The following is a 24,136-nucleotide window of genomic DNA, read 5'->3' on the forward strand; positions in this document are numbered from 1 at the left end:
AACACAAAATTCAAAAAGAAAACCAATCCTGCCATTTCTGGGCTTAAGGAAACCTGAAACTTTCCTTCAAAACTCTGTGGCATTGCTCAGTACTTTAGTGCCTAATTCCTACAACGAGCTAAGATCAGAAAAATCACTACATAATAGGAATCTCAAAATGCGCAAGGCTTTGAGAACATGGGTTTTCAACATACAGCTTGCTCTTTCAGGATCTGTCTTCTTATTTGCATACATTTCTGAGCAGGAAGTTATGCGCAGCACTTTTAGTCTCCGCGTGAAAAGGTCTTTCATGCTAATCTAATTCAATTCAGTTCTCCTTTTTCTTTCTTCTTCTCCTCGCCCTCTTCTCAGGGAAGGAATCGTCAAAAATCAATGTTTCAACAGATCTCGCGGTGCTATTCGAGATTCCCTATTAAAAAAAAAAAAATAGAATTGATGCAAACAGCCAGTTCCTTCCGGGGTTTTGGGCTGGAACTGCAGCGCTTTGAGAGCCCGGTGGAAGCTGCTAAAGGCGGAGGCGGGGCTCTGGCGAGTTCCCCTTCCACCTTCCCCCACCCTTCTCTGCCAACCGCTGTTTCAGCCCCTAGCTGGATTCCAGCCATTGCTGCAGCTGCTCCACAGCCCTTTTCAGGACCCAAACAACCGCAGCCGCTGTTCCCAGGATGGTGATCCGTGTATATATTGCATCTTCTTCTGGCTCTACGGCGGTAAGGAGAGTGGGGAGTCCACCTTTGTTGTTTTCCTACACACCAGTCCTCTCCTGCCCCAGAACCATTACAATGCAGAAGTTCCTCTGGCAGCTTCTCCTTCGGAAGACTCATGCATCCCCCACCCCTCCCCTCTTCTTCCCTTTTTTCCCTTTGTTGCATCGATTTCATTTTTTTCCCCCCATAGAGTTCAGCTTTGTTTGCTTCGTGACATTGGGGGGCACATTTCTCCTTTGAAGGAAAACGAAAGCTACCAAGTTTTGGGAGATGGGAGTTGGTGCTATACGGTCTTTAGGGTTACGTGAAGTCAAGTAAAATCGCACACTGGTGAGTTTCAAGAGTGAGACATTTGATGAATACGCCCTAAGTACTGAGGCAAGGAGGAGTGCACTTCTGTAAATGATGGGGGTACACGTGCTGTAACTGGTGGGGTTTGAGTGGAGGCCTACTGAGGCATTGTGATTATTCTGGGTGAGTGAGACCCTGGTAATAGAGTTATTTTGAGAGTGTGTAGAAGAGAGTGGTTAACTTGAGCTTAAAGGCCTGTTAGAACTAGACAAACTGGGAGGGGAAGTTGGGAACAATGACGTAAATTTTTTTTAACTTAATGTGACAAGAGATTCACTCTCCCCCCCCCCATATTGTCCCTTATTTTGACTTTTTCTATTTTTTCAAAAGATTTTACTTTTAAAGTTCCCTCACTGCTTCAAATATATTGAGAACTCAGTTGCTTCTTGTGTAGTGGCAGGCTGAGTGGCTGCTGCTTCAAATGATAGGACTTTCTCCTTCATGGATTCACTTACTCTTAATTTAGAATAACAAATTTTCAGCAGCTGTCGGGAGAATATGATAAACTGGGGTGCAAGATGAGTGCATATTCGTGATAAATGAAAGTACTTCTGCTTTTCACAACTCAAGAGAAAGGCAGACAGTGGCGAGAACAGATGTGTGGGCTCAGGGTGTAGGATATAGGAACCCCTTCCTTCTTCTTGAGCTGCAGAGCAGAGCTAATCCAGGTTGTTGTGTGTTTTTATTTTTTGGCTTGTTTATTTACACCTGAGAGGATGTGGAATAGAACTGGAGGTTATGTTAAATCACAAGAACCTTGATATTTGAACTTTGTCTTCTCTGTCCACCGTGTGTGAATGTGTTTATGCAATTTTGGAATGTCAGAAAATTTAAACTTACATTTTTTGAACAAGTTTAGGTTGAAAAAAAGAACAACTTTTATATTGCCTTTGGACTTCATTTTATGAGCCTCTTGCTTTATTATTTTCCATACATATTGTCTAATACTTCAAAGTAAAATTTGAGTTGCTCAGAGTCTCAACTCAATCCAATAATTGTAAAGTCCAGCTTAATGCCTTTAGTTAAACCCCTAACGAGACTGAACAGATCAGGCAGTTAGTTTTGCTTTGGGAGTCATACAGTTTCAATACTGTTATTTATCCTTTGCTTTCTCCTTCCTCTACCCCTCCTTCAAAAGTAGATTCAAGAAGAAACTGCTTTCAGAATTTCTGTTCAAGTAAAAATAACTGCACCTCTCTTTGTTAAGTCTTAAGTTTCCAAGAGCCTTAGAAATGGCTGCTGTCTTCTATTATTTCCTTTATTGGATTCCATTTTTTTTTTTTTTAGATTTCAACTTTTATTTTAGATTCCAAGGGTACATGTGCAGGTTTGATACATGGGTATACTGTGCAGGGTTTGGGGTACCACTGAACTTCTCACCCTGGTAGTGAGTGTAGTTTGGGGTACCACTGAACTTCTCACCCTGGTAGTGAGTGTAGTACCCAATAGGTAATTTTACAACCTTTGCCTTCCTCCCTCCCTCCTCTGTAGTCTCCAGTGTCTATTGTTCCCATCTTTGTTGGACTCTATTGTTGAAGACCATGCAAATGGCAGATGTTTATGGTATTTGTATTTTATTTCAGTTTTTTAATCATGGGTAATTAGAAATTTATCTACTGTAGTAATTACAGTTCATATGAACCTGTTATCAAAATTCTACTTCATAATACCAAAATAAATCCTTGCTTTATTATAATATTACAACACTTTTAAATAATGCTAAAACAGTGTAAAGTGAGTACTTCTTTGTAACATCAATGGAGTGGTGATTATTTACTTCAGAAAGGCACTTTTCAGTTTGCTGTACTAAAGTTTTCCTTTAAGATTGATGCCCTGTTTGTTTTAATACATAAGTTAGAAAGTTTTGAGCAAATATCCTGATGGAACCCTACAATTGAAGATAGTGAGATACTTCAATTTGAAGTGACTAAGTTTAGTTGTCTGAAGAACAGTTAAAAGCTTCTTTGCTTTGGATTGGTAGTAGCAATTTATAAATATATAATGACTGTTTCTTAATCTTCCTACTGATTGTCATTAAAAAAAAAAAACAACAATAATAGATGTTATACTGGTTATACTGGGCAGACTGGGGGATCTGGATCTGTGATAATTGGCAAGACAATGTTAACTTATTTTGTCTATATCCCAAGAGTCTTTGTACCTCATAGCCTTATTAAAAAAAAAGTTAAAAAAAAGTGGCCTAATAGTGAAGAGTAGCATTTGCTTCTTAAAGGTTTAGAAATGAAAACAAGTATGTTGGTCTTTGCAATGGATTCCATTTTTAATTTTTATTGATATATCATAATTGCCCATATTTATGGGGAACATATGATATTTTGATACATGCACACAATGTGTGATGATCAAATTAGGGTAATTAGGATATCCATTACTGCAAACATTTATCATTTATTTGTGTTGGGAACATTCCAAATATTCTAGCTGTTTTTTTCTAGCTATACAGTAAATTATATTGGTAACTATAGTCACCCTATTGTGCAATTGAACAGTGGATCTTATTCCTTCTATCTAACTGTAGTTTTGTACTCATTAACCAACCTCTCTTCATCCCTCTTTCCCCCTACCCTTCTCAGCCTCTGGTAACCACCATTCTACTCAGTATCTTCATGGGATCGACTTTTTTAGCTCCCACTTGGGTGAGAACGTGTGATATGTCTTTTGCCTTTCTGTGTTATGTCTTAGTTCACTTAAAATAATGTCCTCCAGGCTCATCCATGTTGTCACAAATAACAGAATGTCATTTTTTTATGGCTGAATAATATTTTATTTTGTGTGTGTATATGTATGTGTGTGTGTATATATATTTTATATATATAATATATATATCACATTTCCTTTATTCGTTCATCCATTGATGGACACTTAGCCACATATCATAGTTATTTTGAATAGTTATTTAATAAACATGGGAGTGCAGATATTTCTTTGATATACTGATACCCTGTCTTTTGGATATATACCCAAAAGTGAGATTGCTAAATCATGTGGTAGTTCTATTTTTGTTTTTTGAGGAACCTCTATGCTGTTTTCCATGGCAGCTCTAGATCATGTGGTAGTTCTATTTTTGCTTTTTTGAGAAATCTTTGTGCTGTTTTCCATAGCAGCGGTACTAATTTACATTCCCAACAAAAGTATACTAGTATTCCGCTTTCTCAGTGCCCTTACCAGCATTTGTTATCTTTTTGGTAATAGCCATTTTAATTGGAGTGAGATGTTACTCATTATGGTTTTGATTTGCATTTCCCTGATGGTTAGTGATGCTGAACAGTTTTTCTTATACCTGTTTGCAATTTGTATGTCTTCTTTTGTGAAATGTTTATTGAAATCATTTGCCATTTTAAAAAATTGGATTATTTGTTTGTTTGTGGGTTTCTTTTTTGCTACTGACTCCCTTATATATTGCACATATTAATCTCTTGTCAGATGGATAGTTTGAAAATATTTCCTCCCATTTCTAGGTTTCTCCTCACTTTATTGATTGTTTCCTTTGCTGTGCGGAAGCTTTTTAGCTTAATGTAGTTCCATTTGTCTATTTTTACTTTCATTGCCTGTTTTTCAGGTTTTACCCAAAAAATCTTTGCTCAGACCAAAGTAATGGACTTCTTGATGGTAACCATAATAATGATAGTCAGTAGAAACCCTTAAGTATGTCAGATACTATCTCATTTAAAAAAAAATAATCCTTTGAATTAAGCACTATGATTATCTCTGTTTTTCAGAGAAGGAAATACAGTATACAGGTTCAAAGAGTAAATAACTTTCTCAAGGTTACACAGTTAGTAAGCCATAGAGCTTGAATCCAAGCAACATGTTTGAATCCAAAGAATATATACTCAACCACAAAGAAATGCATCCTCCCAGTGATTTATGGCAACTAGTAGGCATGAGGAGATAAATTTGAACATGAGGTAAGAGGTAGGGGAGGAAGTAAGTCCTGTAAGTGGAAGAAGAGTTGCCCAGGCATGTACATATAGGGGAATAGAGAAATGGGCAGCTAGTGTGTAGGAGGGATATTATGTCTAAAAGGGAATGTCAGTAAGAAGGGTAAGTGACTGTTCACCCAAGGCCAAGAAGATAGAGAAGACCTACACAGTTGGAAAGCCTAAACTGGTCTGGTATAGGTCAAGGTATAAAATTCAGGCCTTAATACTGTTTAGTTTGATGGGAACCATTTAACACGAATGCAGCTTCCAAGTTGTCTGTCTATATGAAGTGATTTCTGCCTGTTCAGAATTGTTTATGCATGTTTTAACTCACTGTGACACAGAGGTATATGCCACGTTTTGTTTCTTGAAATTGTAATGCCTTGTAAATTTACATTTAATGGAAAACAGGAATCCCAGAGCCTACATAACTTAATAGATTGCAATAACTTTTTTAAACAAAAATCAACATTGGCCTAAGATGAGAATTGCTAGAGTGATGATAGCTTGGAGAATTTTAACTGGTTTGGGAGTTTTTCCCCATACTTATTTCCCCACGACCCATAATGATCTCCATTTCATGGCATCTATGCATTCTATTTGTGCCTTGTTGTAGGAATTTTAAGATTGTGGGAAATAGATTTCTTAGGGTTTTAATTGTGAAGTAACTTTTAAAAATTGATATATTTTATATAACTGATAAAACAGAAGCTGGTTGTAGCTTGGATTGTCCATAAATTAAATATACATAATTTTCCTCTATGGTTGTACTCTGTACAATTTATAACAACAGATAAAACAACATTCTTGATTGTGTAATCATTAGTCACTAGTCACAGTATTTTCTTCATCTGGATAATATAGAAGAGCAAGACACAGTTCTTCATTATGTGATTCTCAAATAATTGTATTTTAGGTGCAGAATGTTTTGCTGCTCTTTCTCTGTATTTTTACATTAAACATTGATTTTGTGTATGCAAAGATTTTTGTCATATCTTCCAAAGTTTGTTTGAATGTTGTTTAAAGGTGTTCATAGAAAACGTTCACTTAGAAGACTAAAATTAGAAACTGTTCACCAAATGACTGGGACATGCTTTTTGGAGGTCGCTAACAGTGGAAAATGGCAGCTTTCATATGGCAAATGCAGAGACTCAAGATCAGTGCTTTCAAATTGATGCTTAGTGTTTGATGGCTGATTTCCTAAATTTCACAGAAACATTGGAAGAATTTGGCCCCAAAAGAGGCTGATCAGTGATCAGTGATGGTGATTCTTGGGCATTTAGAAAGATGCTTAAATGTTGAATGGTTGTAGGAAAGAATATATTGTGAAAGTTTAGTAAAAGATTCATTATCTGGGCCGGGTGCGGCGGCTCACTCCTGTAATCCTAGCACTTTGGGAGGCCGATCCAGGTGGATCACGAGGTCAGGAGTTCAAGAGCAGCCTGGCCAACATAGTGAAACCCCGTCTCTACTAAAAATGCAAAAAAAAAGTAATAGTAATAATAATAGTCGGGCGTGGTGATGGGCACCTGTAGTTCCAGTTACTTGGGAGACTGAGGCAGGAGAATGGCGTGAACCCGGAAGGCAGAGGTTGCAGTGAGCCGAGATCGTGCCATTGCACTCCAACCTGGGTGACGGAGCAAGACGCCGTCTCAAAAAAAAAAAAAAAAAAAAAAATTCATTATTTGGTAGAAGAGAAAGATAAAATGGACTTATTTCTAGCACAAAGACTAGTTACTTTGTTGAGAAAGGGTTTTGATCAATAAACCCTCCACCAGGGTTAGCCTGGGGAAAAAATAAATAAAACCTCAAATATCAATCAGATTGAATATTCTCTGTAGCTAATCTTTAAAATATTTTATGAAATATATATTATGCAATTAACCATGTATCATTTACAAAAACATTTCCTGCTTTAATGGAATTATCAAGGTTGAATTTTGTATTTCATTTCTTACTGATAAAAGTAAACAGATTAAGAGAGAAGCTGTTGGTTAACTATCTGACCATCTGTTTCCTTTCAGATCTACTTTGCAGCCCACTAGGAGGCCTTTTAAACCCAGTCTTTAATTACTTTCTTCAATCCAGACCAAGGCTAAACAAAAGTACATTTAGAGAGACGAGGCAGTTCATTTATGATGACTGTTTTGATTAATATGAAAGACAAAGCTGACTTTTTACACTTGGGCTGCAGAGAAGAATTTTAAGCAAGGGGATTTGTTTCTAGCCCAGGTCTTGCATGTTGGTTTATTAGTTTGTTTGAAGTCTTGCAGATTGCCAGAACATCAGGCAAAAAATTCAAATATAAGTTTAAAAATATCATAACAAATTCAAAGACTGTATATTTAAAGTATTCAATGACGCTAGGTTTTTTGTTGCTGTATTGCCCTTTTGTTAGCATAACTAATTTTTTTTTTTTTTTTTTTTTTTAAAGACAGACTCTCACTCTGTCACCCAGGCTGTGGTGTGATGGCATGATCTTGGCTCACTGCAATCTCTGCCTCCCAGGCTCAAGTGATCTTCCTGCTTCAGCCTCTCAAGTAGCTGGGACCACAGACATGCGCCACCAGGCCCAGATAACTTTTGTATTTTTGGTAGAGACGGGTTTTCACCATGTTGCCCAGGCTGGTCACAAACTCTTGAGCTAAAGTGATCCACCCTCCTCGACCTTCCAAAGTGCTGGGATTACACGCGTGAGCCACTGAGCTCAGCCGCTAAGATTTGACTTTAGTAATAGTAAAGACAACACTTATTTATGCATTGAATATGTCAGGTAAGGTGCCCAGGGCTTTACCTACATTATTTTATTTAATTTATCTTTACAATAACATTTTAACATAGTAATAACTACTATTAGATTCATTTTATCTAATTGGAGGGGGTATCTCTAAGATCCAGAAACATAGGTACATTGGTCAAGACCGAAGAGCTAGAAATGGCAAGGCTGTGATTAGAACTCCGGTTGTTCGGACTTCCGAACCCACTCCTAAACACTGTGTTATTTACACATCCTCTGTATATAGTTATTGAATAGAAATTGTCAATACTACATAAAAATCCTGTTAATATGAGTTTTAAATACAATTGTCATTTAAGAGGTGATGATGTCTAAGTAGCAAATGTGTCCTCATTCATAACCCATACTCGAGAGTGAGATGAGAGTTGGCATTGGTGGGCAGGCTGGGTGTAGGGAGGATAGTAGCACCATGTTCTTTTACAATTTAGTTCTTTTTTTTTTTTAAATCAAATGAATTAATCGAGGGCACACTTAAAAATAATATTTGTCTTTACTTTCTTATGCTGGCCTGTGTTACATACTGAATTTTTATGACTGATTCTCTTCCATGTTATGTGGTTATAGACCAACATAATTAAAAGGTGGTTTCTATGATTCTGTAAATCTAAATTAACCAGGAAGGCAGTACTGCTATAACTTGTAAACTCTGGTTTTAGACTCTAGTCTTTGATTTCTGTCCCTTTGGTTTAGTCCTTTTTGGAAATGAGACCTATCCTAGAGTTAGGGTCGAGCCAACCCTTTCTGCTTGGGGGATTTCCAAAAGTGAGTCAAGACAAATAAAATTTCACCTTTCAAACACCAGAGAATATTCATCTTAGGTAACATTTACTACATGAGAAAATGTCTGTTTCACCATCACCTTTCAGCCAGTTGTTTCATTATAAGTGTAGCATATTTTTCTGTTAAAATTATGAGTAAATATATATTTAATAGTAGTTGTATGATATTGGAGACCGTTCTCTTCATTATGTTATATCAAATTTGATTTAGAAGGAACACAAGCATATACAAGTACTTAATTTATTAAACATATGATCAATCATCTTACTTTAATTTCTCATGCAAATTGTCAGCTTTAGTGGATAATAATATTAAGAACTATAATTCATTGAGTCAGGCACACTGGTAAGAACTTTACATGTATTATTTCATTTTTCTGACAACTCAGTGAAGCCAGTACTCTTATTAGCTCTGTTTTTAAGATGAGAGGCTCAGAGACCTAGCAAGGTCACAGAGCTAGCAAAGCATCCCCCAGGTTTGTCTGATTCCAGGGACCCTCATCTGAAGCCCTATGCTATTCTGCCTACTTGATGATATTCACTAATTACCCACTCTGAATGCAGCTCTGAAACTGATTTACAAGTCATTGTAATACTTCTTTTCTGATGAACTTGAAAAACCATGAAAAATACTTCTTAATTAATTGGTCTATAGCAATAGGTGGTCTATAGAAATACTAAGGATAATTCTGGTGGTCTGTTATCAAGTGGAGAACTTGAGTTTATCAGAGGAGAAAATCAAAGTTATAAGAGCTCAGCATATACTATTAGTTAGAATGCAGAACATGTACCTTAATCTCAATTTAAGAAAATCATTTTATTGCAATCTAATGAAAAGAAGATAAGATGAATTGCTTTTTGAAGGGATTTTAAAGCTTTTTTAGCTGCAAGGGTGAGATATGTTTTATTGGCTATTGCCTGTGTGATTTGAGTAGATCATAAAACTTTCTTTGCCTCTCATCATTCTCACAAACTGAATATGAGTAACTTAAAATGAAGAGTAGGCCAGGCGCGGTGGCTCAGGCCTGTAATCGCAGCACTTTGGGAGGCTGAGGTGGGCGGATCACGAGGTCAGGAGATCGAGACCATCCTGGGTAACACGGTGAAACCCCGTCTCTACTAAAAATATAAAAAATTGCTGGGCCGTGGTGATGGGCGCCTGTAGTCCCAGCTACTCGGGAGGCTGAGGCAGGAGAATGGCATGAACCCGGGAGGCGGAGCTTGCAGTGAGCCGAGATCTCGCCACTGCACTCCAGCCTGGGCGACAGAGAGACTCTGTCAAAAAAAAAGAAAAAAAAAGAAAAAAAAAAAAAGAAAAGAAAAGAAGAGTATCATGAAAGAAAGCTTCTAGAAGTGTGTGATGGTTAATACTGAGTGTCAACTTGATTGGATTGAGGGATACAAAGTATTAATGCTGGGTAGTGTCTGTGCGGGTGTTGCCAAAAGAGATTAACATTTGAGTCAGTGGGTTGGGGAAGGCAAATCCACCCTAAATCTGATGGGCACAATCTAATCAGCTTCCAGCAAATATAAAGCAGGTAGAAAAACGTGAAAAAGAGAGACAGGCTTAGCCTCCCAGTCCATGTTTCTACTGTGTTGGATGCTTCCTGCCTTCGAATATCGGACTTCAAGTTCTTCAGTTTTGGGACTTGGACTGGCTCTCCTTGCTCCTCAGCTTACAGAAAGACTACTGTGGAACCTTGTGATCATGTAAGTTAATACTTAATAAACTCCCCATATGTATATATACATATATCCTACTACTTCTGTCCCTCTAAGAGAACTCTAATACAAAGTGTTATTGGAAATTCATTACTAAAAATGATGAAATCTGATCTCACACTTTCAGAAAAAACAATTGGTCATGTGATTCAGGTAAATAGTTTTAACTTCTCAAAAGATGCAGTAGTTGGGGTGACGTATTTTCAGTGAATTTCTACTTAAAACTTAAGAGTAAAGGTAGGCCTGGCACAATGGCTCATGTCTTTAATCCCAGTACTTTGGGAGGTCCAAGGGGGACGATCATTGGAGGCTAGGCATTTGAGACCAGCTTGGGGAACAAAGCAAGACCCTGTGTCTACAAAAAATAAAAAATAATAAAAACAAAGAATAAAGATGTTAAATTTAAACTTTCTAAACAATGTTGAGGGGACAATCAGGGTTGGTGGTGGTGATGAGACAATTTGCCAGATAACAAGACAAACACCTGGTGAGTTTTAAAGTGAGCAAAATGGAAGTGTGACAAGACCCAAAGTAAGGAAAATTTTATGCCCAACTTTGAATTCATGCGATTTTTTTTTTTTGAAAAGAGGATGTTGAAAGGCAAGTAAAAAATATTGTGAAAAAAATGTGACTAAACATTTACAGATTGCCCATCAGATCAGATTAGGATTTTTTATTAGATTTTTAAGTTAAAGTTGAAGAACGAGTTTTGTTAGTGTGTGTTTACATCAATTAGAAATTGTGTGACTATGATTAGGCTCTGTATGGGGAGCTTAAGAGAGGAGTGCATGTCTCACTTGGGATTTAATCTGCTCTACCTAAGAGGTGAACTCGAGAAGTAAAGTACACATCCCAGGGGATCCTTATGCTGCCCAAATGTCAGGGGCCACTTGGGACAGGTCCCAGCAGACACACAGCATGTGTGTACTTTCCAAAGTCAGTCACTCTAGGTTTCATGAAAACCCAAAGCATCTAATACGATCTTGTCAAAATTATGTCTACATGTCCAAGTGGATTTACTGTAAATCAATGTCTAATTACTTTTTGAAAATTATTCATTTACAGAGATTGAATTGATTTTTTTTTCATTTCATAATGTGGTTGAGTAGGAAAGTCTTATAACTGTACTTTTTGGTTAAAGTATAAAACTAGCGATACAGTGCATAAACATTATATTCTTAAAATATGTGAAGAATGCCGCAAAAGGAGCTATTAGCACAAAAAATGAGATTCCATCTTGTGCGACAGCTCATAGAAGAGATTTTGGGGAAGGAAAAAAAATGAAATTTGAAACCTTGAATTGTCAAAACATGGATTTCTCCAAAAGCAATTATAAGAAAAAATAGTTGACTATCTCCCAGTGATTGAGGTAATCATGACCGAATTCTACATCCACACCTCCACAAAGAACCACCACTTGATGTCATACAATTTCTTCAAATATTTGAAGTTGGAATGGTGGACATTAATTTGTGTATGTTTTAGTAAAAATATATAGAACTTTATATTTCGTATGATTAATGATTGAGTCATTATTCTATGTAAAAGCATATGATAAAAAGATAGATGGCATGTTGCATATAATAGCATTATGCATTTTTTCTAAATATTTTCTTAAGCTTTAGCAATTGCCTCTTAGCAACTGCTTCAAGTCATATAAGGCAGATTTCTGAACCTAATGAACAGATTTTGAGGCAAGGTCAATATTTTTACAGTTTATTTTTTTAACTTTCCTCCTCATTTATTAATGGACCCGTCAAAAGTTAAAAATACTTTGTAGACCTCTACTGTAGAATGGTAGTACTATTTCAAAATTCAACAAAGTGATGAGTAGCAACTTATCATCTACCCCTTTCACTTCTTATTACGCAGAATATAATTATAAATTGGTAAGTTTCTAAATAAATATTTGTTCACATATGAGTGGATGGCCTGTTGAAATTCAAGTGCAAAACAGGCCACCCAAGTGGAGATTTGCAGTTGCTAGTTGGAAACGTGTGACTAGAGTTTGGGAAAGATGGTGGATGGAGAGTAGATATGGGAGTCATTCATGTATAGGTGCTACTTCAAATGGTGGAAAAGAATGAGCTCACTAGGAGAAAGGAATTATAGCATGAGATGAGAAGAGAGCTCAAACCAAGGACAGGACTTTGCTGAATGTTCACATTTCGGAGGAGGTGAAAGAAACAGGAACAGCAGGAAACAGGTGGATTCATTAGGAAAGGTCAGAGTAGCATCTTGTAATAGAAACCATGGTAGAGAAGAATTTTCAAGGAGAATGAACATTGTTTGTTAGTTCCATACAGGAATTGTGAAAACTGATAAAAGGTCACTGAATTCAAAATAAGGAAATTATTAGTGACCTTGGAGAAAAGCGGTTTCAGTAGATTGGTGAAAACAACAGCCTGATTGGGAAAGATTAAGAACTGGAACAAATAATGAGGAAGAGATGAGTATGTAGACTCACATTTGACTAGTTTGGTGAGAGGAAAGGAAAAAGAAGATTGCTGAAAATAGTTAAAACAAAATGATATTATTCCAGAGTTATTAAAAAAGAAGAAAATTAAGTGAACTGGAATTTTTCCTAGAAAAATCCTGTTTGTCTGTTTTCCCAGCCTAGATTTATCAGATCATTGTTGATTCTTTAATTTCACCATAGAATCAACTTTAATCTACTTCAGTGTCTAGTGGCTGGAATATTCAACAATTAATATTTGGAAATTGTGACAGAGAGAGAACATGAATATTTGTGATAGGAAAGAATGATAGCAAATAAATATTTTTATGTTGTTCTATCTGTGAATGCCCAACGAATAATTTTATCAGACAAATGCATATTATTTCAAAAGCATTTAATTCCCTTGTAAAAAATAAGCAGCAAAGTCAAAATTTTCATAAAATGTGTGAAGAACAGCTGGACAATTTTTATTACCACCATTTATTTGCTTAAATTTAGTAAAGATCAGTTTGATTATTTAGAACATATTGCTTTTTTTCCCACCATGCCCAGCCTGTTATCAACATTTTAATATTTAGAGTTCATCATGAGTGATATAACTTTCCAAGTGTCACATTAAGACATATTTCAAAGAAACAGCTAATTCACTCAGGTAGTTTTTAACTCATTATTACACTGAAGTTCAAATTAATTGTTAGTTTTTCTGCATTCTCTGGTTATGGAGCAGACTCCCAATTCCTCAGCTTACCAGTTTTGAGAGGAATTGTGTGAAAGAGCATATTCCAAGTCCCTATCCCCAAAACAAGGGAGAATAAAATAACATAGTTAGGCTCAGTACATTAGTACTATTTCATTTGAAAATATCACAAATTTTAAAAAAAGAAAGGCATGCACAAAAGAATATTTGTAACCAAGTATGTATTCTGAATAGGAAAGATTTATTGGAATCCATATCACTTAGAGAAGCAGAACTACTATAGTAATATGGAATAATGGATTTATTTTCAGTTTTAGACCTGCACAGTTGTGGGAGCTTTGCAGTTGCCTTCACATCCGGTATGGAGCTAAAGTCATCATAGGTTAGCAGAGCTGGCAACTGGGAAGAAAAGCTGGATTTGAAGTAGAGCTGAGCAAGGGCAAACTAGAACCTGCAGGAGAAAATGAAACCCATAAAGATAAACTGGAACTTGTATTTGACTCATAATTCTCCATCCTCAATGACCCTGACTTGAACAGCCCGAAAGGGACTGGCACTCTTCCCTGCAAAGCCATTCGTGCACCTGGCCCAGAAACCAAAAGAGGAGATCTGTGGGGAGCCAAAGAAATGTAGCAGGACGAGCCGCAGACAAAACTCCTCAGACACCGAGTTAAAGAAGGAAGGGGTTTATTCGGCCGGGACATCAACAAGACTCCTGTCTCAAGAGCCAAGCTCCCCAAGTGAGCAATTCTTGTCCCTTTTAAGGGCTCACAACTCTAAGGGGGTGTGCGTGAGAGGGTCGTGATCGATTGAGCTAGCAGGGGATACGTGACTGGGGGCTGCATGCACCGGTAGTTAGATTGGAACAAAATAAGATAGGGATTTTCACAGTGCTTTTCTATACAATGTCTGTAATCTATAGATAACATAACCGATTAGGTCAGGCATTGATCTTTAACTACCAGGCCAGGGTGTGGCACCGGGCTGTCTGCTTATGGATTTCATTTCTGCCGTTTAGTTTTTACTTTTTCTTTCTTTGGAGGCAGAAATTGTGCATAAGACAATATGAGGGGTGGTCTCCTCCCTTATTCCCTGCCCCACTTGAGACTCTCACTCAGTAGTGGGAGTTCTCACTTTTCATTTTTGCTACCCATGTCTTCTTGCAAGACAGATTGATAGTGATTCATATAGTACGCTTGTGCTGAAGCATTTTGGTGAACTAAGGTAGTGTTGAAGTTTTTTATCATATGAAGAAGTACTGGTAGCAAACAAGGGAGCAGTAAGCAGGTTTCTATTACTATTATAACTCTTATTATAAGAGTTTTAAATCCTCCTAGCGCTGGGAACCATTTTCCAAACATGGCCCCAGGATCAAATCCATGCCGCACTTGCACGAGCACATAGGCCAGTTTTGTCATATCTCTAACTATGTCTTCAACTACTTGCCCTTAATTATCTATGTGTAGGCAGCAATTAGGTTAAATTTCCTACGGACCTCTCTTTCAGCTGCTAGCAAGTAGTCGAGAGCTAATCTATTTTGATAGATAGCATTTCTCATCTGAGTTTCTTGCCGGGCCAGAATAGTCAAGGCTCTGCCGGTTTTATTAGTGACTATTTTTAAGACAACTTGTAACAGTATGATTCAGTTGATCATGTAAATGGGGGTCCGGTATCCCCACAAACCGTCTTGTGTCCAAGTAGCAGGACCATAATATTATATGATTCTCTCAGGGGGCCATTTATCATTCTTTCAATTTCCTATAGCTATGCTTCTCTTTTTGCGGGAAGCATAGACAGGGAAGCCCAGGAGTTCGCCTGTTTTTATGGGCAGTAGGAAGAAAGATGGTTTAATAGTGCCAATAACACAACTACCTGCCCACTGGTCAGGTAATTTGGCATAAGCTCTATGCCCACATATCCAGTATAATCCAGTGGGGGCTGTCCAGTCCCAGTGGGACTCCAGGTGGGTCCACACGGTTTACAACTTTGGGAATTTACTAAATGAATTTCTCTCTGTGTGATTTGAACTCCACCAAGTGACTGTTTTTGTGATACCATTATACAGTTTCTGTCTCAGACAACTAAGTCGTCCTACGGGATGAGTGAATTATTTTCCTTCTCTAGCTATGCAATATTGTCCAATAATTGAGGCTTTTAGGATCCAGAAATTATCAGGGTGATTCTTTTGAGCCAGGAATTCGTCAGGAACTGGGTCAGTAGGTACTAATTCTCGGGCTTCCCATGGCCATTGGTCTCCTATTACAGTTCCTCCACATACATAACATGAAGTGACATTGAGAGACTGGGCTACATGCTCAGCTAATTGCAAAAACAAATTTCTTGTTTTTCCTGGAATTTCTGGTACTGGCACATTTAGTTCATCATAGAAAGTTTGAAACACTGGCTCAGGAGAGCATTTGTAAACTTCTCCTCGAACCAAGATATTTACTCGAGGATCCAGTCTGGCCCTGTCGATTCCTAAGGTCACACGCTCCGCTTTTTCCCAGCGAGGATCAAGGGGATTGGTTATTACTAGCTCTAAGGAGTTACATTGTCCCTTAGTACAGGAAAGGCCATTTTTTTCCTTTCTGAAGGTGGACTAGATCCTTTTCATTTTTTTTTTTTATCCAAGTGGCCTAAATGACACAAGACCAGTATTTACATTTATTTCCACACAGTCCTAATTTATGACAGATGTATTTATTTTCTGCCATATAGTCTCTTTTCTAATTAAGAGAACCACACCTTATTCCTAACTTACTACTATTAATAACAGCACAGGCATCAAATTTTAAGGTGACTTGTTTGGGAACCCCTTTTTCTTCTGTTTTTGCTAACACTTTACTCATATCATTTATGAGCCCCCACCAGTCCTCAATCCTTAATCTTATTTTAAAAACTGTGGTCATGGGAGGCTCAGATGGGTCATAACACACATCAGGTTGGTCATTTCCTGGGCTACGTACCTTGTATGGAATAACATTATACAAACAAATTCCTTTTAGAGTTCCAGTACACTTATAATAACCATAAAATAATAGAACCGTAGCAACCTTTTGTCCTACGTCAGTGACTTGATGTATACACTGGGAACAGTCCTCAGTCTGAGGAAGGTCAGTTGAAGTCCTTACTGTAAAAGTCCACATTTTAAGGTAAATGAGCCCTGCAATGAGTTTCCTCATGCCTCAGCCGTGCGTGGACCAGTCAGCTTCCAGGTGTGACTGGAGCAGGGCTTGTCGTCGTCTTCAGAGTCACTTTGCAGGGGTTGGAGAAGCTGCTCCCTACCACATACCACTCACAGTCTACTGATGTTTAAGGACGGTCTCAGAGTTTGGGCCTGCTAGAATAAACTGAGTCCAAAACTTTTACACAGTTATGTTCAACGGGGCTATCTGATACCGGGAGCAAGGTGGTGGGGTTTAGGTTGTTGCAAACTTCAGTGGTTATGTGGGGATTTTCACATAGCAGGCTTTGGTACTTGGTTAATCTAGCATGTGTTAACCATGCTGTCCTTTGGTAATCATTAAAGTTACCACAGCATGGGGGGGCCTTTATATTCAGGTTTTGCCTAAGGGTTAGTTTATTTGCTTTTTCTGCTAACAGGGCTGTTGCTGCTAGGTCCCTTAGACCTGGGAGCCAGCCTTTGGAAACCCTGTCTAGTTGTTTTGACAGATAGGCCACTGGCCTTGGCCAGGGCCCCACAGTCTGGGTTAAAACTCCAACTGCCATTTTTTTCTCTTTTTGACACATAGAGTGTAAAGGGATTTGTCAAATCTGGTAGTCCTAGGGCTGGGGCCAGTATAAGTTTTTCCTTTAGTTTACAAAAGGCTTGCTGTTGTAGAGGCCCCCATTCAAAAGGCTCCCGATCACCCCCCTTTGTAACCCCATACAAAGGTTTGGGTAGTACTGCAAAGTTTGGAATCCATAATCTGCAAAACCCCATAGCTCCTAGGAATTCCCTTACTTGCCTTATGGTTTAGGTTCCGGTATGTGGCAGATGACCTGCTTTCTTTCTGACCCCAGGCTGCACTCCCCTTTCCGAATACTGAATCCCAGGTAGCGTACCTGCTGTCTGCAGATCTGAGCTTTCTTCTTGGACACCTTATCCCCACAGTCCTCTAGGTGCCAAAGCAGGGCATCAGTCCCTTTTGTGCACCTGACTGCCGTGGAGTGTCCCAGCAGAAGGTCCTCCACGTACAGGAGCAAGACACAGCCTAGGTCTTAGCAGGAAACTTTTGCAGGTCTTGAGCCAGGGCCTATTTGAAGATAGTAGGGGAGTTCTTGAAACCTTGGGGAAGCCGGGTCCAAGTGTACTGAGTAGTGACACTTGACTCCGGATCTTCCCACTGAAAGACAGACAGCTTCTGGCTCTCAGGAGCTATTCTGATGCGAAAGAAGGCATCTTTTAAGTCCAGACATGTAAACCAGCTGTCCTTTGCCGGGAGCAGCCCTAACAATGTGTAAGGGTTAGGAGCTGTTGGGTGCAGAGTCACTGTAACTTGGTTGACCAAGCGCAAGTCCTGTACTGGTCAGTAATCCTTGATCCCTGGCTTAGGGACAGGCAGGAGAGGGGTGTTCCATGGAGACTGGCAAGGAACTATAATTTCACAGGCTTTCAAGCACCTGAGATGAACCTGGATTCCTTCAAGAGCTTCTCTGGGAACCGGATACTGCTTTTGTCTAATTGGCTGTGCCCCAGGCTTAACTTCTATGAGTACAGGGGCTTGGTTGACCACCAGTCCCGGAGGATTATCCTCTGCCCATACTTAGGGCCATCGCTTAGCTAGAGCTGGTTTTATCTCTTGGCCTGGCTCGGTTAGAAAAAGTCTCCATTCATCTTCCCGGAGGACTGTAAGGGCCATGATAACTCCTGTTCCCAGTAACTTTAGCTGTAAAGAGCCCTCTTTTGTAAAGGGGATGGTAGCTCTCAACTTGCTAAAGCAAGTCTCTTCCCAGCAAGGGCAAGGGACAACCAGGCATGTACAAGAACTGGTGAACTATCTCATGTCCTCCCACCAAGCAGGTCCGTGGTAGACAGAAAGCCTGCTTAGTGGAAACTCCTGTTGCTCCAATTATATCAATGGTTTTCTTGGATAAGGGAGCGACCAAGGTGGTCACTACTGAGTGTTCAGCACCAGTATTGACCAAAAACTTAATGTCCTTGCCCCAATTGTAATCCTGACTGTGGACTCCTTGGGGGCACTTGATCCCGGTCCCCTTCAGTCCAATAACCCTTCAACCAGATTGAACGAAGCTCCCTCGTCTTTATCTGAGGTCTTTTGTTCTGAACCACCTTGCTTTTCCTTCAGTTGGGGACACTTATCTTTCCAATGCCCTATTTCCTTTCAATGGGCGCATTGGTTACATTGCAAGCATGGGCGATTAGACTGGGTATTCTTCCCTGAACCCCCCTTCCCCTCTCCTTTCAGGGGAATCCCTTAATGGCCGCGGCCAGTAAGTCGGCATTTCGCCTAGCCTGGCATTCGCCTTCCTTACGACTTTCTCTGTGGCTTGTTGCATCTCTATTCACAAACACTTGACTGGCTATTTCCAGTAACTGTGAGGTATTAATACCTGCAAACCCAGCCTGTTTCTGCAATTTTCTCCTGATATCTTCTGCGCTTTAACTAAGGCCCTGTTAGTCATGCGCAGATTTTCAAGACTATCAGGATCAAAAGGAGTGTACATACGATAAGCCTCACACAGTCTTTCATAGAATTGCACTGGACTCTCCCCTTTTCTGTGGATGACCTCAGAGACTTTATTTACATTTGTAGCCTTTTGAACCCCTTTCTTTAGACCTTCTAGTAATGCCTCACTGTACCGTCTTAGCTTCTCCATGTCTGATCCCTCGTTCAGGTCCCTTTGGGGGTCTGTTTCTGGCAGTTGAATTCTTATATATTCTTGGGAATTTTGGTAATCGGCTGGGACGTGCTCCTCTAGCCACTTAGTTGCCACCTGGAGCACCCTTAGCCTTTCATCTGTATTAAAGAGGCACATGAGCAGCTTGTGGCAATCAGCCCAAGTAGGATTATGAGTCTGTATAATAGTTTGGAGCAAGTCAATTAAAGCTTGAGTCTTTTCAGTGTAAGATGGAGTATTATTTTTCCAATTGAGGAGATCAGCAGAGGTGAAAGGTTGATACACAAAGGCACGCCTTTCCACCATGTGTCCGTCCTCATCTACTCCAGTATATAGCTGCTCTTTCAGGGGCATTTGGATTCCAGTCTTGGGCCATAAGTGAGCTTCCAAGGGAGGAGCTTCTCCCGTGGCTTCACTTCCTCTCTTGTCTACTCTGGGTGGTCTAGGGGTGTGGTCATCTGGTGGAGGTGGAGGTGCTGTGGGTTCAGGAGTGGGGAGCCATTCCTCCTGATAAGGAGGGGATATTGCTGGTACCAATTCCTGCCATGATTCTTCTGGTGTTGAGTCGGACAGGACTTTTGGTGCTGACTTCCCTCGGTGGGTGGAGCGAGGACCTTCCTTAACTAACTGTCCCTTTGCTACTAGTACTGCTGCTGCCTGTCCTCATAACCACTGTGGGGGTCCAAAACCAGCTGTAACCAAGAGTCTATATATGGGAACTGATCCGGGTACCCTGGCTTACAGGTTACCCTGTGCCATACCTTCGAGACAAGGAACCTGTCCAGGCTTCCTTCTGACGACCAGCTCACCTCTAATGCTGGCCAGTCTATCTCACACAAAGTTCTAAGTTTTCCTGGTGTCATGGTGACTCCATAGTCTCCCTTAAATCCCTTTTTGAAATTTTTCAACATAGTTCCTAGTGGGGTGCGCTTACTTTGTGCCTGACCCATGTTTCCTCGAGACAAAACACCACGCTCACACCACATGCACACCACAAAACAAAGAACAGGTAAAAAGGGCACACACACACTTTTACAGTTTACGCCAAACCAAAATCAAAACCAAAATCAGAGTATCAAAAAATCTAAGCCAGGTCAAAACCAAAACCAAAGTATCAAGCAATCCAAGTCAAATAAAAAACAAAAACCAAAGTACCGGTACAGGCACACTGTGGGTGATCAGGCCACGCTTCCACTCAAATGGAGTAGGCAAGTTCCCAAGACCAGTCCTGTCAAGCAGTTTAAACCAAATCAAAACCAAAACCAAAACCACGGTGCCGATAAAGGCATGCTGTGGGTGATCAGGCCACGCTTTCACTCAAATGGAGTGGGCATGTTCCCAAGACCGGTCCTGTCACGCAATTCAAACCAAGGCAAAACCAAAGCCAAAACCAAACCAAAGTGCCGATAGAGGCACGCCCTGGGTGATCAGGCCACGCTTCCACTGAAATGGAGTGGGCAAGTTCTCAAGACTAGTCTTACCAAGTTTCAGATGTCCGGACTCCAAGTACCAGTTCCTTCCCAGTGTTCAGCCACTGCGTTGATCCTCCACGGGGGCCTGCCATACACCGCTCTGGTGAGGCATCCCACCGGGGTAAATGCCTACCCAGGAGCGCTCTCAGGATGCGCAATGCTCAGGCTGGTCAGAGTCCCCCGCAGGGATGTTCCATAGGGCAGGCTTAAGCTGCCTAAGGAGATGCCTAGACCATCCGCCAATCACCTCGCTTCCCAGTCAGGGAACCAAGAAATGTAGCAGGACGAGCCACAGACAAAACTCCTCAGATACCGAGTTAAAGAAAGAAGGGATTTATTCGGCCGGGGACATCAGCAAGACTCCTGTCTCATGAGCCGAGTTCCCCAAGTAAGCAATTCCTGTCCCTTTTAAGGGCTCGCACCTCTAAGGGGGTGTGTGTGAGAGGGTCGTGATCAATTGAGCAAGCAAGTGGTACGTGACTGGGGGCTGCATGCACCAGTAATTAGATCAGAACAAAATAGGATAGGGATTTTCACAGTGCTTTTCTATACACTGTCTATAATCTATAGATAACATAACCGATTAGGTCAGGGGTTGATTTTTAACTACCAGGCCCAGGGTGTGGCGCCGGGCTGTCTGCTTGTGGATTTTGTTTCTGGCTTTTAATTTTTACTTTTTCTTTCTTTGGAGGCAGAAATTGGGCATAAGACAATATGAGGGGTGGTCTCCTCTCTTATTCTTTTTTTTTTTTTTTTGTCTTTTCATTTTTATTACTCAAAAAAGTTTCATTTTTTTATTTAGCTTTCTGACTCTGTGCTTGTGTCTTCAACACTTTCACCATGATTTTCTGCTCGATAAGGAAAGCACACTTGATCCTATCACAGACACATTCAGCACACATGGAACCACCATAGGCCCTGCTAATATGTTTCTTTGTTTTGGACATTCTCATAAGAACTTTTAGGTCTTACAGCACGAACCCCTCAAAGTCTGCCTGGGCACACACCACATGCAGATTTTGGTGCTTTCCCAACCTTCTTGGTAAAAAGGTAAACAATTCTATTACCAGGGATTCGAGACAGCCTGCTTTTGTTAGAAGCTGTATTGTAGGAAAGCCTACATCAGTATATCAAATGCTGGACCATTCTGAGTGCCTGCAGACAACGTCCCTACCAACCAAAAAAGAGTCCAGGATCAGAGAGAATTCGTAGCTGAATTCCACCAGAGGTACAAGGAGGAGCTGATACCATTCTTTCTGAAACTATTCCAATCAATAGAAAAAGAGGGAATCCTCCCTAACTCATTTTATGAGGCCAACATCATCCTGATACCAAAATCTGGCAGAGACACAACAAAAAACGAGAATTTTAGACCAATATCCCTGATGAACATCGATTCAAAAATCCTCAATAAAATACTGACAAACCGAATCCAGCAACATATCAAAAAGTTCATCCACCATGATCAAGTGGGCTTCATCCCTGGGATGCAAGGCTGGTTCAACATATGCAAATCAATAAACGTAATCCAGCATGTAAACAGAATCAAAGACAAAAACCACATGATTATCTCAATAGATGCAGAAAAGACCTTTGACAAAATTCGACAACCCTCCATGCTAAAAACTCTCAATAAGTTCGGTATTTTGGGGATGTAGCTCAAAATAATAAGTGCTATTTATGACAAACCCACAACCGGTATCATACTGCATGGGCAAAAACTGGAAGCATTCCCTTTGAAAATGGGCACAAGACAAGGATGCCCTCTCTCACCACTCCTATTCAACATAGTGTTGGAAGTTCTGGCCAGGGCAATCAGGCAGGAGAAAGAAATAAAGGGTACTCAATTAGGAAAAGAGGAAGTCAAATTGTCCCTGTTTGCAGATGACATGATTATATATTTAGAAAATCCCATAGTCTCAGCCCAAAATCTCCTTAAGCTGATAAGCAACTTCAGCGAAGTCTCAGGATACAAAATTAATGTGCAAAAATCACAAGCATTCTTATAAACCAATAACCGACAGAGAGCCAAATCATGAATGAACTCCCATTCACAATAGCTTCAAAGAGAATAAAATACCTAGGAATCCAACTTACAAGGGATGTCAAGGACCTTTTCAAAGAGAACTACAAACCACTGCTGAATGAAATAAAGGAGGACACAGACAAATGAAAGAACATTCTATGCTCATGGATAAGAATAATCAATATCTTGAAAATGGCCATACTACCCAAGGTAATTTATAGATTCAATGCCATCCTCATCAAGCTACAAATGTCTTTCTTCACAGAATAGGAAAGAACATATTGCTTTTTACACTTTGACTTCTGGCTATGGGATGGATTATTTTAGTCATAAGAAAGTGTAACTGATCTAATACTTTACACTTATTTTCTCTTCTTCCTAATGCCAGTCTAGCTTCTGGATCTAGGAGCTTCCTAATGCCAATCTAGGAGGCTGGAAAGAGTATACGGTTAGAAAATTGGTAGGCATACCACTTCCTTTAAGATTTCTGGGCTGACTTAGGATCTGGTGAATACTATTCAAGAAAGAAAATAAAGAAAGGTAAATGGAATTAAATCAGAAGTTTGGGATTCCATATCAATGACATTGTTAAATTCTAGAGGAGAGAGTTTATGGAGCTCTGGTTCCATAAACTCTCTCCCCTAGAATTTCATACTTCTACATTCAATACTTCTACATTGAACTAACTTGATAGTAGGTACACATACATGTACCATATAAGCACTTGGCAGAGATGTTCAAGTGCAGAGCCTTGTGCAGGGTGGACAATTTGAATAGGTTATGTAGATAGGTCCTGCCAATTCTGAATCTATGATTTGTGCTTGGGAATTATCTTGCTTTCACCCTCAGATCCACTCATTCATTCAGAAAATACTTATTGCCAGTCACTGGACTAAACTCTGGACCTAGGTTCTCAAGGATGAGAAAAGGCCAGGAATAAAGATTTCCTCAGCCTCCTCCCTGAGCCAGAGTGAGGGAGAAAGTATGGAGATGTCAGTGTGAGGGACTAAGTTACATGGCCTGCAAATAAGAAGGGAGTCAAGGCAGAGGTACTTTAGGGACTCCCTGCCTGCCTGTTGGTAAGCTGTCTCACAGAAATTAGCATTGTCCTGTCCCCCAACAAGTGTGCAAATATATTCTGCCTACCCTTTCCAGTCACCCTGACAATGATCTTCTTATTGAATGACAGTTCTGAAAAGTGATAATTTATTACTTCAGTTGAACTGTTACCCAATTTTCTTGCCATTTCACTAGACAGAAGTGTGGAAAGTAGATCCTAAGCACAATTTACACTTCCTTTTTATACTGGAACATTCCACAAAGA

At 39.8% G+C, this 24,136-nt stretch overlaps 1 protein-coding gene and 1 pseudogene across 1 annotated transcript in view; one reads left to right on the forward strand and one right to left on the reverse strand.

Annotated features, from left to right (window-relative positions):
- Positions 1-422: 422 nt before the first annotated feature.
- SH3BGRL (SH3 domain binding glutamate rich protein like) overlaps positions 423-24,136 on the forward strand; it is a 94,533-nt gene continuing 70,819 nt past the window's right edge. The window contains 1 exon segment of the mRNA NM_001266350.2: positions 423-707. Coding sequence (NP_001253279.1) covers positions 663-707 — 45 coding nt within the window. The 5' untranslated portion in view covers positions 423-662.
- On the reverse strand, positions 21,581-21,957 carry LOC100425629 (large ribosomal subunit protein eL34 pseudogene; annotated as a pseudogene).

Source organism: Macaca mulatta, chromosome X (genome assembly GCF_049350105.2).
Source record: "Macaca mulatta isolate MMU2019108-1 chromosome X, T2T-MMU8v2.0, whole genome shotgun sequence".
NCBI classification, from domain to species: Eukaryota; Metazoa; Chordata; class Mammalia; order Primates; family Cercopithecidae; genus Macaca; species Macaca mulatta.